At 42.5% G+C, this 14,281-nt stretch overlaps 1 protein-coding gene across 1 annotated transcript in view; it reads left to right on the top strand.

Annotated features, from left to right (window-relative positions):
- Positions 1 to 14,281, top strand: part of HPSE2 (heparanase 2 (inactive)) — a gene marked incomplete at its 5' end in the record, with an annotated part of 527,684 nt that overhangs the window by 428,204 nt on the left and 85,199 nt on the right. Inside the window, 3 exons of the mRNA XM_056531885.1 lie at positions 3,394 to 3,487; positions 4,076 to 4,182; positions 12,570 to 12,684. Coding sequence (XP_056387860.1) covers positions 3,394 to 3,487; positions 4,076 to 4,182; positions 12,570 to 12,684 — 316 coding nt within the window. The remainder of the gene's footprint in view (positions 1 to 3,393; positions 3,488 to 4,075; positions 4,183 to 12,569; positions 12,685 to 14,281) is intronic.

Below are 14,281 nucleotides of genomic sequence, written 5' to 3'. Positions count from 1 at the left end.
TCCGGTTGAGTGTAAAAGAGACCCAATCTCACAAATAAGGTGTCCACTGAGGACAGCTCCGGAGCATCGGGACCAAGGGAAAATACCCAATCCTTGGGACCCCCTTGCTAAAGAGACATTGTAATACCCACTCTCTGGGCCTCAGTACCAGATGTGTAAGGCCTTAACCTGAAGTACAATTTTCAGCTCTCACAAAAGGTTTTGAACATTTTGCAGTTACCAGAAAATTGGTCAGGGAGGCTAACTTGTGGCTCCAGATGACACCTGAGTTCGGGCAGACTCCAGCTCCTGAATTCTGACTATAAAGCTCTGAACTAACTGCTCCTAATCTTGCAACCTCTGAGTCAAGATCTGGACTAATACTGACTGAGACTGAGAAGACTCTTATTGCTGAAGTCTTTAAGCTAAATCATGGACCAGCTGAGTTAAGCCATGCATTTGCTCCACCAAAGCAGACATAGCTTCCATTATGAAGGAACAAGGCAAATGCAGGTATGTGGGCCTGCTATAATGTCACCTCTGGGCAGGGAAGGAGTGCACACTATTCTCGCCCACCCCCCTTATCCCTGCCTACTTACATACCTGCCCTAGGTAGCGGGTCCTTGACCACGGTGACGGTCCCTACTTACAATAGGTGAGGGCAATCCAGTCAAAATAATAAATTATAATGCAGACGGAGGTCGGGACACAGAATGGAATCACTCAAACTAACAGAAAAATAACTACACATGCACACAATAAGTCGATGTCCACAGTCAATACGAGTCAATACCAAGAGGTTACAGATAAGCCAATTCGCAAAGCCAGGAGAAAAGTCAGAGAGCGGAGCCAAAGGGTCAAAATGCCAGATATAACAGATACAATATAAATACTAGCTAGGAGTACACAGAGTTCTATAGCAGGCAAGGATTGGAAGTAGACTGGCAGCTTATATAGGCCCAGGCTCCGGCGATCTGACATCTTATCCCCTATCCTTTGGATAGGAGATAAGATTTCTAGGGGCAGAGTACCCCTTTAAGTGTACCCTAAAAATACTATCTATTTAGGAAGGCCTGTCACGTTCTATTAACGAAAACCTTTCTTTTTTTTAACATTAGTCCTCAAAATATAATTCCTTAATTTAACACAATCCCGCACATTGTTTACACCCTAATACTTAATAGCTTGACATACACAGGTATTGGCTGGCAACAAGCTCATGCAGTAACCCTATTCTATAAAAAAAAAGATGACAAGACCATTGTACAAAACATGCACTGTTACTTCTTGTGGCCCTCCTATTTTTCATAGATTGTAAGATGTGAGCAGGACCTCCACTCCTCTTGTATCCTCTTCATGATAGATTGTAAACCTAAATAAAGCTCGACTTAAATTGTTGTTATCCATATTGACAGCATCAAAATGTGTAATAGCTCAATGGTGGAATTCCCCTAGAGCTCCCCCTATGTCGAGTCTCCTGGACAAGATTAGGGATATACGTAGAATGGAGCACATGTCAGCCATTATTGATAATACCTTACATCTTTTTGATAAAATATGGAGACCATGGGACCTCACTGATAAAGCTTAACTTCTAGACCTCTTTTTCTTCCCCTTGGGGAAGCTCTCATGCACAGCCGTGCGGGCTTCTAATATCTTTACTGCTCTTACTCCTTATTCTTTTTCTTTTGTCTCTTTCTTGTTTTTGTTCTTATTATGTGGCTTAGATTTTCCCTATATTGTTTTTTTTTTTAATTTTTTTCTATTTTTCTGTTATGCTTTAAGTATACTCACCACACAGTAGACTAATGTTATACAAATACCGATTTTGCAAGTGCCTACTACTGATATATGCATCTTCATGTCTTTGAATTTAATCGACAGTGATGCAACATTGTTATGTATGTCATATCCCTTTTGTTTTTGTTGTATTAATTTTACCCCTGTATTTTATACTTGAATATCTCTTGCTTTTCACTTTGTATGGATAAAATTTGAAAAAGTTTATAAATAAACAGTTTAAAAAAAAAAAAAAAAAAAGATTGTCGGTTCTTGGTAGTACTCTTCTTGTGGTCCTCCTATTTCCTCATAGATTGGAAGATGTTGCGCACAGGGCCGTCACTTCTAATGTGTGTCCCCCATTTCCATATAGAGTGTAAGCTCTTGGGAGCTGGACCCCCTCATCTTTTTTTTGAATTGTTGATAAGTTTGTTACTAGGTAATTTCTGATTTCGCTTGCCTTTGAATTGTAAAGTGCTTTTGAATCTGTTGGTGCTATAGGAATAGAGGTTATGATTAATATTATTATTATTTTTATTATCAATATTATACCAAATGCATAGATATATATATATAGATAGATAGATAGATATCCCTGTATCGATTCTGTGAATTTGATGCAAGCATGGCACCATTTCAAATAAAAACTGTCTGAAAAAATGGTAATATATTGTAAGGTTTCCATCTAATGGGGTATTTCCATCCCCACATTTGTGGCATATCTACATGATATATGTCAGCTAGGTAGGGGATACACCTCTGGGAACCTGAACTATTTGGAGAAAGGGGGGGTCCCATGGCTCAATTCTAAATTGGTAATACTTTTTTCAATTAAAATTAGTAGAGAATTCAACAGTTGAGTCTTGTTCTCTACATTGAAGCCTATAAAAGATATGAAAAGAAACAAACAAGTCTATGTTCTTTCTGTAACTACCATAGACATAAATAGAAAGATCCATATGCAAGCATGCCCTTCCACCAATGATATGATAAATCCTCTTGATTTGTCAAGGGACTATCCTTCTCTCAATAGATGAGCGTCTCAAACGTGTAAGACAATTGTGACACATCCTATGAATATATTATACATGTGTGAGACACGAATACCCCTTTAATCATTTCCCTAGAAAGAAATACCGTGTCAGTAAATTGCTGCCGGTTAGTATAGAACCATAAACTTCTTCTGCTTCTTTTATATGATTCATTTGGCCCCTTGATGCTTTTCCTAAAGCCTCTTCAATGAAAACAGTAGTAAAGTTTTAATTTTATGCTTCTGGGAAACACATACTCAGCAGCAATACTTCAATATGGCAGATTTCAGTTCAGGTCCAGTGAAAATATTATTCTAGTTGTAAAATCCACACACATCTGAGCTGTAGTAAGCGGTAACTGGTATTGTTATTAAGCATATAACTTTGCACACACTTTATTTCATGTTCGTGCTCATATATTTATCTGTGGTTGCCCACCAGCGCTGTGTCCTGTGGCTTCTGGCTTGCCTCGGCTTTCTTACTGATTTATTACATCTGTGTATGGAAGAGGCGTTGAATCTGGTGTATGTGTACACGTGAACTACATCAGATACATGTGTATTATATTTTAAGATATTAATATTTAACGTCTATCTTTTATCAGTCACAACATCGATGGTCGTGTCGGTAAAGCGATGGACTTCATGAAAACCCGACTGCTGGACGCATTGTCTGATCAGATCCGAAAAATACAGAAAGTAAGAATAACGTTTGGAAGTAACTTTTAGGTACTTTAATGGGGTATTCCAGTCAGAAAGATTGAGCACCTGTCCACTGTATTGTTTATTACTGATAGATTGATGGGGGTCCAAGAACCGAGACTCCAACAGATCACTGCTTGCTAAAACAGAGAAGGTGTTGCCCATAGTATTTGATGGATTTAGGAGGGGGTAGGAGTGTTGAGTTAATATGCTCACTTCCCCCCCCCCCCCCCATTTTAGTGATGATTGGGGGACTGCCAACAATCTAACATGTATTACCTATCCAGGACACTCTTTAAAGTACTACCACTGCTACCTTGTTTGGATAGAGCATACAAACTCCATGCAAAGCTTATCTATAGTTGGATTCAGCAATACTAGCGATTGAACCTTGTATTCTCATCTTATAAACCATACGTACCAACATTCGATATGGCAAATTCGGGATGTCTAAGCCCCACCCTGGTACTTTATAGGAGAGCCCCCTTTTAAAAACCTGTTCCTTTTGTGATTTTAGAATAAGTGTCACAATTCTCCTTTTATATTCTGTTTGTTTTACTACTGTACTGTGTGTTTTATATACAGGTGGTAAATACGCACACCCCAGGGAAGAAGGTATGGCTTGGAGGAGTCGGTGCACCATGGTCTAGAGGAACAAACAATTTATCTGATACTTTTGCAGCAGGATTCCTGTGAGTAAAAAAAAAACATAAAACTTTATAGTCAATAAATACAAAAGGGTGGGCTTTCTCACTGTGATTGACAGAAAAATCATTTATCAGCCCCACTAGATCTAATATGGCTGAAAAATCTGCTCAGCCTTCTAGGGATAGGGATTGGCTGGACATAACCTATATTTTCAGTGATGCCTTTTGGACTGTCCATAAGCCTCATATGGGAAAATAGATTTAGGCCATACACTTATGGGAGTTTATTTAATCCTAATAGTAATTCATGCAGGACATATTTTTTTTTTCTCCAGTAGACAAAGGCCCTCTTAAAAGTGGCTTCCTACTGTCCTTTAGATATCTAGGTGACTGAGCTAGTGGATTTCATAGCTAAAAACCTAGTAATGGCAAGGGAATTGGGTCCCCAGAAGTAAATAGTAGGTTTAGATGTATGTTGCTTTGAGGCAAAAGTTTTAGGATTTTGATTTACCGTATATACTCGAGTATAAGCCGACCCGAGTATAAGCCGAGACCCCTAATTTCAACCCAAAATCCCAGGAAAAGTTATTGACTCGAGTATAAGCCTAGGGTGGGAAATACCTCATCCCCCCCTGTCATCATCCAGACCCGTCATTAACATCCTCATCATCCCCTTGTCATCATCCCACACATCCCCCCTTCATCATCCCCTTGTCATCATCCCACACATCCCCTTATCATCCCACACATCCCCCCTTCATCATCCCCTTGTCATCATCCCACACATCCCCCCTTCATCATCCCCTTGTCATCATCCCACACATCCCCTTATCCCACACATCCCCCCTTCATCATCCCCTTGTCATCATCCCACACATCCCCTTATCCCACACATCCCCCCTTCATCATCCCCTTGTCATCATCCCACACATCCCCTTGTCATCATCCCACACATCCCCCCTTCATCATCCCCTTGTAATCATCCCACACCCCCCCCCTTCATCATCCCCACCCCCCTTCATCATCCCCACACCCCCCCCCCCCCCTTCATCATCCTCTTCTCATCATTCGCCCTCAGTGGTCTTCAACCTGCGGACCTCCAGAGGTTTCAAAACTACAACTCCCAGCAAGCCCGGGCAGCCATCGGCTGTCCGGGCTTGCTGGGAGTTGTAGTTTTGAAACCTCCGGAGGTCCGCAGGTTGAAGACCACTGCGGCCTTCAACATGCGGACCTCCAGAGGTTTCAAAACTACAACTCCCAGCAAGCCCGGGCAGCCATCGGCTGTCCGGGCTTGCTGGGAGTTGTAGTTTTGAAACCTCCGGAGGTCCGCAGGTTGAAGACCACTGCGGCCTTCAACATCATCCAGCCCCCTCTCACCCCCTTTAGTTCTGAGTACTCACCTCCGCTCGGCGCTGGTCCGGTCCTGCAGGGCTGTCCGGTGAGGAGGTGGTCCGGTGAGGAGGTGGTCCGGGCTGCTATCTTCACCGGGGGCGCCTCTTCTCCGCGCTTCCGGCCCGGAATAGAGCCGTTGCCTAGACAACGACGCATCTGCGTCGTTGTCAAGGCAACGTGACTATTCTGAGGCCGGGCCCGAAGCGCTTAGAAGAGGCCTCCCCGGTGAAGATAGCAGCCCGGACCACCTCCTCACCGGACCACCTCCTTACCGGACAGCCCTGCAGGACCGGACCAGCGCCGAGCGGAGGTGAGTACTCAGAACTAAAGGGGGTGAGAGGGGGCTGGATGATGTTGAAGGCCGCAGTGGTCTTCAACCTGCGGACCTCCGGAGGTTTCAAAACTACAACTCCCAGCAAGCCCGGACAGCCGATGGCTGCCCTGGCTTGCTGGGAGTTGTAGTTTTGAAACCTCTGGAGGTCCGCATGTTGAAGACCACTGCGGGTGGGGGAGTTCACTCGAGTATAAGCCGAGGGGGGTGTTTTCAGCACGAAAAATCGTGCTGAAAAACTCGGCTTATACTCGAGTATATACGGTAACTCTAAAAATCAAATCAGTTCACAACTCAAAATTACTGGTGGATTGTAATAGAAAAAGAGCAAGATGTGTCCATAGGTGCCCTAACAGGAAGGTGCCTGATGGAGGAAAAATGTACATACACAATTGTAGCCGTACACATGAGGTATGCCATACATGCCTGTTGATGTGGCCAACAGATGGCGTTTATTACACCAGACAGTCTGTGTCTACAGGGTCCTGAGAAATGAATGTGGTAGTGAAGACGGGTGCTTGATACTGAGATATTGAAGCACAAAGAGCCCATTTATAGATTTTTCACAAGGGCCTTCTACTGTCTGTGCACATCTATAAACAAAATGACAAAATACCGACAATACAATCTATATTCCTTATCCAGTTTTCTATCCCTGTATTTTATTTTATTGTATCACTGTCCTTAGACAGATAAGGCTGTTGTGCCCGAATTTTCTCCTCAACTGCAACACTGGGCCTCATTTACTAAGCTGAAACCGACCAGTTTTTGTCTGGTTATTTTGCCTGAGACATTTCTGAGACATGTCTGCGCCAGTCTGCGACACGATGCAACATTTTTTCCCGACGGACCCGATGTGGATTCTCCCAAGCCCGAAAAAGGGGCGTAACCCGACATTTCTGAGCTTTCCCACGTATTTATAAAGGTTTCCAACCCGAATTTGTTGAATTGTTGTGGATTTTTTCCCGACAACTCAGAGGAGTTGGAAACCAAAACCAACAAAACCCACGTGCGATATTATGCGGCATAATAATAAATACCAGGGGAAAAAAGCAGTCGGGTAAGAAAGCAACATAGACTTACAACCCGATTTTCTATGTAAATGAGGGCCAGTGTGCGACAGTCTGCGCCTGAAAAACCCGACAAACCCGAAAAAGGAACGTGGCCTGTAACTAAAGGGGGCGTGGTCAGCCAAAAAGGGGCGTAGTTTCACAACCCGACCGATTTACTATGGAATTCACAGAAAATCCTGTGGGTAAATGGCTGGAAAAATCGACCTAAAAAAAGCTGGTCAGAAAATGTTCCCGACTTTTCCCAATAGTAAATAGAGAGGAATCCTGCATGTCTGAAACAACTTTTCTCACTAGTAAAAACCCGACAATCTTAGTAAATGAGGCCCAGTATTGTGGAGCAGAGCAAGTAAGCCACATTTAGGCTAGGGTCACACTACAAAATTTCCGATCATAGTTTTATGCTGGGAAATAATGGTGCAGCAGAGTCTCATTGCTGTCAATGGGATCCCGCTGAACAGTACACAATGCCGTATTTCGGTGGCGGAGCTTCTGCCACTGAATTCTGTCACTTTTTGACCAAAGGTAAGCCAACTAATAGTTGGTCTCAACTTAGAAAATACATTGTAAACTTAGACTAAACAGTCTACGGATGTGCCATGGTTATTAATCAGCCTGATCATCTTTACTAAATCTGGCGCATTTGAAGACTGAAGTTTGCATTGTCTAATTATAGACAGTATTACGGTATTTATGTCCCCCATGGAATGAGGTTGAATGTGAAAGAGTTTTCATAGGTAAAATCCAACTGATATCATAGAACGTAAAACTCAAACAGTTTATTGTTGGAATGGCTGTAGCTATAGGGGGCACAAAAGTAGCAGTCACATGGGGGGCATAAAAGAGCCCTCAGTCGCGTAAGAAAACACAAAGGTTAAGAAGGGCACATGTTAGGTGGGGACCAGCTTGAAGTAACACCTCTGAATATCGGGGACTATACTTGAACCCCAAATATGTCAGTGTTTATTTCAGCCTTTCTCTCACATTACTCAATGTTTGATTTTCACCTCTTAACCTCATTGAGCTAATGCGCGCATACAGCGCAATAGTTTGGCAGTGAATCCTGTGTAACATCTGTGCGGTATCACAGCTTGCACTATACTGATGTTGGGATACAGGCCATGTTACACGCAGGAAATATCTCCCTTTTGTGCGAGCACCATTGTAGCACACATGCAAAAGCAATTTGGACACAGAATGCAATTACAGCACCTCTGTTCACACACGTTACCCGGTGTCAGCCCTCGCTAATCACATTCTTTGAGTTTGTTAGCTCTTCGACAAGCATAAAGCGATTAACCCTTCCAGAAAATATAAATGCTGACGGCATATGCATACCTTACTATAAATATACCCTATAAATAATACTAAGCATCTGGAGCATTTTATAGCAACGCAGCTGTTTATGACTTTTCTAGTCCCGCATTTATATCAATAGACTTGGTATTTATGAATGAGGCTGCATACATAAAATAGAAAGACAGATATCAAAGGTATCAAGAGAGCCCTTTTCTTTATGATCTTCACAAGTTTAGGGAGAAGGGAAGGGCAAGCGGCTGCCCGATTTGTACACGTTGCCTCTAACTAAGCAATAAAGCCTGAATTTTGGCATCAGGAACATTGTAAATGAACAAACTGAGAAAAGGATTAGAGAGCTCTTGTTAAACCACACTTCACGGTGACTACTTGATGTGAGCCCCGAGGCAGCGACAATTATTCTTGTTTAGATTTCTCCATTGATCAGAAGCTCTTTAAGCATTTATTAGTAGAAAATTATACCTAACACCTCGGCAAGCTTGTTTCTGCCTCTAAATTGATTCCACGGGAGGTCATTTAAAGGAGCTGCATTAGTCAGAAACAGTTTGGTTTTGTATTGTCATATAGTAATTGTCACATTACAGGCAAGATGCTGGCATTAGCCCTGTTACGTATTCAAAGTTCGATAGACCAGTCTATGCTGTGTAATTATAAGGAAAAAAAAGTAGATCAGATTGTGTCTTTAGCATCCTGAACACAATTCTTATCTGTCTACTCTAACTATTTTCTCATATCTATCTATCTATCTATCTATCTATCTGTAAAGGGTAAATATTATTTTTCCTCCTTATTTTTTTTGCTTGTTTAGTGTTCTTTCCTTAATGGAGTAGTCCAGTGGTGACCCAGTGGTGAACAACTTATCCCCTATCCTAAGGATAGGGGATAAGTTGCAGATCGCGGGGGGTCCGACCGCTGGGGCCCCCTGCGATCTCCTGTATGGAGCCCCGACAGCCCGCGGGAAGGGGGCGTGTCGACCTCCGCACGAAGCGGGGGCTGACACGCCCCCTCAATACAGCTCTATGGCAGAGCCGAAGCGCTGCCTTCGGCAATCTCCGGCTCTGCCATTAAGATGTATTGAGGGGGCGTGTCGGCCGCAGCTTCGTGCGGGGGTCGACACCCGCTATCTGGCCGGAGAGCCTGGCCCCCGTACAGAGAGATCGCAGGGGGCCCCAGCGCTCGGACCCCCCGCGATCTCAAACTTATCCCCTATCCTTAGGATAGGGGATACGTTTTTGACCACTGGACTACCCCTTTAAATTTTTGTTGTTGTTCCTTTTGTGTTGTTCCTGCTTTCTGTTTTGTGTGCCTGCTTTGACCCTTGTGTTGACATTAGCCAATGGGTCCCTGTACATCGTGATGCACGAGGCCCTGACTCTTATTAGTTATCAGAAAGCCTAGTTTCCTGGCTGCCAGCTTGTAGGAGAAAACATTCAACCACAGTGTGGACCTAATCAAGGCTTGGCACTGATGTAGGGAGCAGTATATTGGCACTGAGTGTTACTCATGTTGCACTGTAGGAGAGTATACAGTGGTCCCTCAAGTTACAGTATTAATTGGTTCTGGGACGACTATTGTATGTTGAAACCATTGTACGTTGAGACCATAACTCTATGGAAACCTGGTAATTGGTTCTAAAGGCACCAAAATGTCATCCAAAAATAGGAAAAAGTGAAGATTAAAAAAAAATAAGTAGATAACTAATATAGATAAAGCAAGTCCTTACATATAAAAGTAGAAAAGATCTGCTGGGAGCTGTAAATCCCTGTCTTTGTCAGTGTTTCCCAAGCAGGGAGCCTCCAGCTGTTGCAAAACTACAACTCCCAGCATGCCCGGACAGCCAAAGGCTGTCCGGGCATACTGGGAGTTGTAGTTTTGCAACAGTTGGGGCCACCCTGCTTGGGAAACACTGGTCTATGTAGAGGACAGGAGCTTCTTCGGGGTCCTGTACAGTACACAAATGTCCTAAAAAAGTAATGGAGTCGCCCTCACCTGGTGTCCAAAGGAGCAGCTAACCCTGATACAGGTAAAGAGTACAGAACATGTAATACCTCCCTGTACTGTAGGGGGTGCTACCAGACACCAGTCAGTACATACACTTCAGTAATACAGGGTTTTTTTTTTACCAGTGAATGCCCATTTTGATTGGTTGGTTCTTCCAGCCATTGACACGTTTCACAGATCTGGACTGTCTGTATCATTGTATGTTGAGTCTGGTTTCAACTTACGATGGTCCAAAAAAGACCATTGTATGTTGAAACTATTGTATGTTGAGGCCATTGTAAGTTGAGGGATCACTGTATAGGGTAGAGCTCGGAGAAAAAAGAAGCAGTTACCATGTGTTGTGCTAGAGAAACCTGCTGTATGTGTTGCAGAGTAGCAACATCTGACATCCGTCATGAGACAAGCAGCTGGGCCAGTGGCAAGACAATAAAGAACATTGGCAGTGACTGTGAGTGGTGTGAGCTGAGAGTACCTGACCAGACATGACAGTGTACCGGCTGCTCCAAAGCCCTCTGCAAGGCCTATCTTTCAAGCTTAATAGATCGGAAAAGTGGGACAAAGGAAACTTTAACAAAAGTTCTACTCCTTTTCCTGCTTCCCATAGTGAAATGTAAAAGAGTAAACATTGTGTTCTGCAAGTATTTATCTCCATCAGTCGGTGCACATTTTTCAGAGCAGTGGGAGCAGATCACACAGCCCATTCCAGCATATCCCATACATATTCAATAAGCTTACAGGACAGTGAGTATGGGTGGCAAGGTAGAGTGGAGAATTTTTTGGAAACATAACAAAAAATAACTTAGTGGAGAAACAGGTAAGTTTCCAACTGTAAACAACACAAGACCCCTAACCAGGGATCATTAATACCCTTTCTTTATATCCCCCCACTAAAACGTAACTTTTATTTGTGTTGTAGAAACAGTACCAGTATAACCAAAAATGATAAACTCCAGCGTCGCCAGTCACTGATAGCTATGTTACATCACTGTATTTTCTAACACTTAGGCTCATGGCCCATAGACATAGCAAATGTGTTTTTACATCATTTATCACAGTTTTTGTCTGCAGTCCAAAAAAACTGATCATAAAAATGGACCGACAACACAGGCTTAAAGCACATTGCCCCCTGACATGTTTTGTTTCTCAGAGGTATGGGCTAATGGGCTATTTTGATCAGTCCCTGCCACTGGATTTCATACTGGAATAATGGGAAGTCACTTTTCTGGGTTACACTACATGAGATGTTGTTTGTGATGATGAGGGTTATCATGGGCACCCTTGTCAGTCTTCAGCTACACAACCTCAGCCGGCCCAAGATGTCAGGCACCAGCTGTCACGTAGGGCAGGGATATGTGCAGCCCTGAGCTCTCCATTTGCTGCTTTCCCTGCCTACTTGGGTATCTGTTCTAAGTGACAGATCATAAACTGGACAGCGGTCCCTGAACTAATTAAGTGCAAAACAATAAACAGCACTGTGCAGATACAAACACAAGCAATGAATGACAGACTGGCTTGGAATTTGTATCCACCTGAGAGGGGTGTGGACACAGGGAGCAGATGGGATATGCTCTAAATCCAACCCCACTGATAGGACCAGGCCTTGTCACAGCTATGCATGATGCTTCAGCCAAACACCAAAAAATAAGAGCCTTTGGCCAGAACGAGTAATTGCTACTGCAGTGTTTATTCAGTGTATATGTTTAAAGGTGATACCCATTTAATACACCTGTGTCATGCAAGGTGAATGTTGTATAGGTGCACTCAATGGTTTGTTGGGATTCCATGAAAGGTAGTGGTGTTTTGGCCACAAGGTCTCATGGAGGAACAGAGAAATTCTTTGCTATACTCTCTGCTTCCTATAAGTCACTGGGGAAACCTGGTGAGTTGCGTAAAGGTGAAGAAGTCTCTGGTAAAGGGTGGCCTCATAGTGGCTGGTGAGATGAGCTGGGATCTGACATTCACATTGGCAATACAATAAATTGGTTGGACCTTTAAAAAAGATGAAAGTCATTAAACCCAATGTAAGAACTCCTCAGAAAGGTTGCTACACTGGTCATCTACTTCTATTTACTTATCTCCTTGCATAGCTATCTAGAATCTATTAATTTATATGGGAGTAAAGCTAAGAGGAGGCAAAGAAGAAAATGGAAAATGGTGCACTCTGCACTGTTTGCCATTTAGAGTCATATTTTCAAGGCCGATTAGTAAACAGAAAACATCAGTAGGCAGGTTGTATTTGCATTGAACACATGTTGGGATGCTTTGTGTTTTAATACACTACTCTTTCTTTTTGTGTTTTTTTTTTTTTTTTTTTTACTTAGGTGGTTAAATACATTAGGAATGTCGGCCAATCAAGGAGTTGATGTTGTGATCCGTCATTCATTCTTTGATCATGGATACAACCATCTGGTGGATCAAAACTTTAACCCACTGCCGGTAAGGTTATAATAATAATAATGATGATTTGATCATATGTATCTCTTTATATAATAAGGTCATAAAATTGTATCCTGTCCAGGGAAACTTGTAGCCTTTGATTCTATAGGCATAATGAAAATTATTATCAGACCATTTTTAGTACGTATGCTTTGGACTTATCATATTACAGTCAAATATGTGGGTGGATTTAGCCAGTGGCGGTATTATTTATATGTTGATACCTTGTTGTCTGATTTTTACATTGCACATGATACTTAGTTTGAATTCCTGTATGCATGTAATGGTTAAGAATAGGCAAATGTCGGCGTTCCATTCCATTAAGGAGACATTCCTGGTTTTGCTTGTTCACTTGGATTTTTATGTAATATCATTATTGTGGTATTTTTCCACTCTATTTACTAATTTTGCACAACTGCTCTGATCTGTCGGGTTTCCAAGAGCTCAAATCCACCACATTTTATGTGGGAACAATAGTAAATATGTTAGGATTTTTTGAAACTGTCAGAAACATGCCCCTTTTCGGTGGCCATACCCCCGTTTCCACATTTCCCTCTTTTCTTGGATTTTTTGTTTGCAAATCACATTAGTAAATAGCCCCCATTGTATTTGAAAAAGTTTCCAGGAAAAAACACAAATGTGTTTATGTAGTATCTTTTAGATTTGACTTTAGACTGTGAAGTAACATTTGGTGTTCTCCCAGCCACAGATGTGGCAGGAGGATCTTGCTCATATTAAAGGGGTATTCCAGGCCAAAACTTTTTTTTTTATATATCAACTGGCTCCGGAAAGTTAAACAGATTTGTAAATTAGAAGAAAGAAAAAAAGGGGGGTGCAAGTGCAGCTCACAATTGGTGTATAAATACTACCTGAGGTCAACAGGGCATGCAACTATACCACAGTTGCAAAAATAATAAAATATGTGAAAAAGAAATATATTGCCCGGACCTTCCAAGGTAGTATATTTTAATTATATGAATGATAGAAAACTGGGTCGTACTCCAATAATAATTCAATGGTTATTTATTAAAAATGTGTAGTGCATTATTCCTCACAGGGCCCTTGTGAGAAGAAACACTTATAATAGGTATACAAAATTACATATATAAAATTAGAATATAGAAATATTATAAAAATGTATCACTGGATTCATATATCGTCTTTAGAGTATTGTAAAGGTATAAATGTCCTTTTATATGGTAATTAAAGTGGATACTCTGTTACCGGTCCTGGGTGATGTGGCTGTGTCAGCTCCCGTGTCCGGATGGCGGTCAACGGTCCTAGATAGTGCTGTGGCTTTATCTTTCAAGATCCAGGTGTTTATGCGGTGTTGGTCGTCCCAGGTTAGTGGCACTGGCGGGTGCCGATGGTGATTCGCCGGGAGGCCATGCGCTGGCAGGCGCTGTTGGAAATTTGTCAGGAGACCAAGCGCTGGCAGGCGCTGATGGTATCAATCTCCTCACCGCTGGACTTGGAAGCCGGAGACTACACGCTGGGTAGATGGAGCTTGCCTCGTGTAGATGGCGTGTGACGTCAGCTTGAGCCGGAGCTGACCAGGTAAAATCAGGACCGGACACTAGTCTAGGTCGACTAATGC

Source organism: Hyla sarda, chromosome 7 (assembly GCF_029499605.1).
Source record: "Hyla sarda isolate aHylSar1 chromosome 7, aHylSar1.hap1, whole genome shotgun sequence".
In the NCBI taxonomy this organism is placed as follows: domain Eukaryota; kingdom Metazoa; phylum Chordata; class Amphibia; order Anura; family Hylidae; genus Hyla; species Hyla sarda.
The sequence above is the reverse complement of the archived record's forward strand: the minus strand, read 5'-3'. Positions and strand labels throughout refer to the sequence as shown.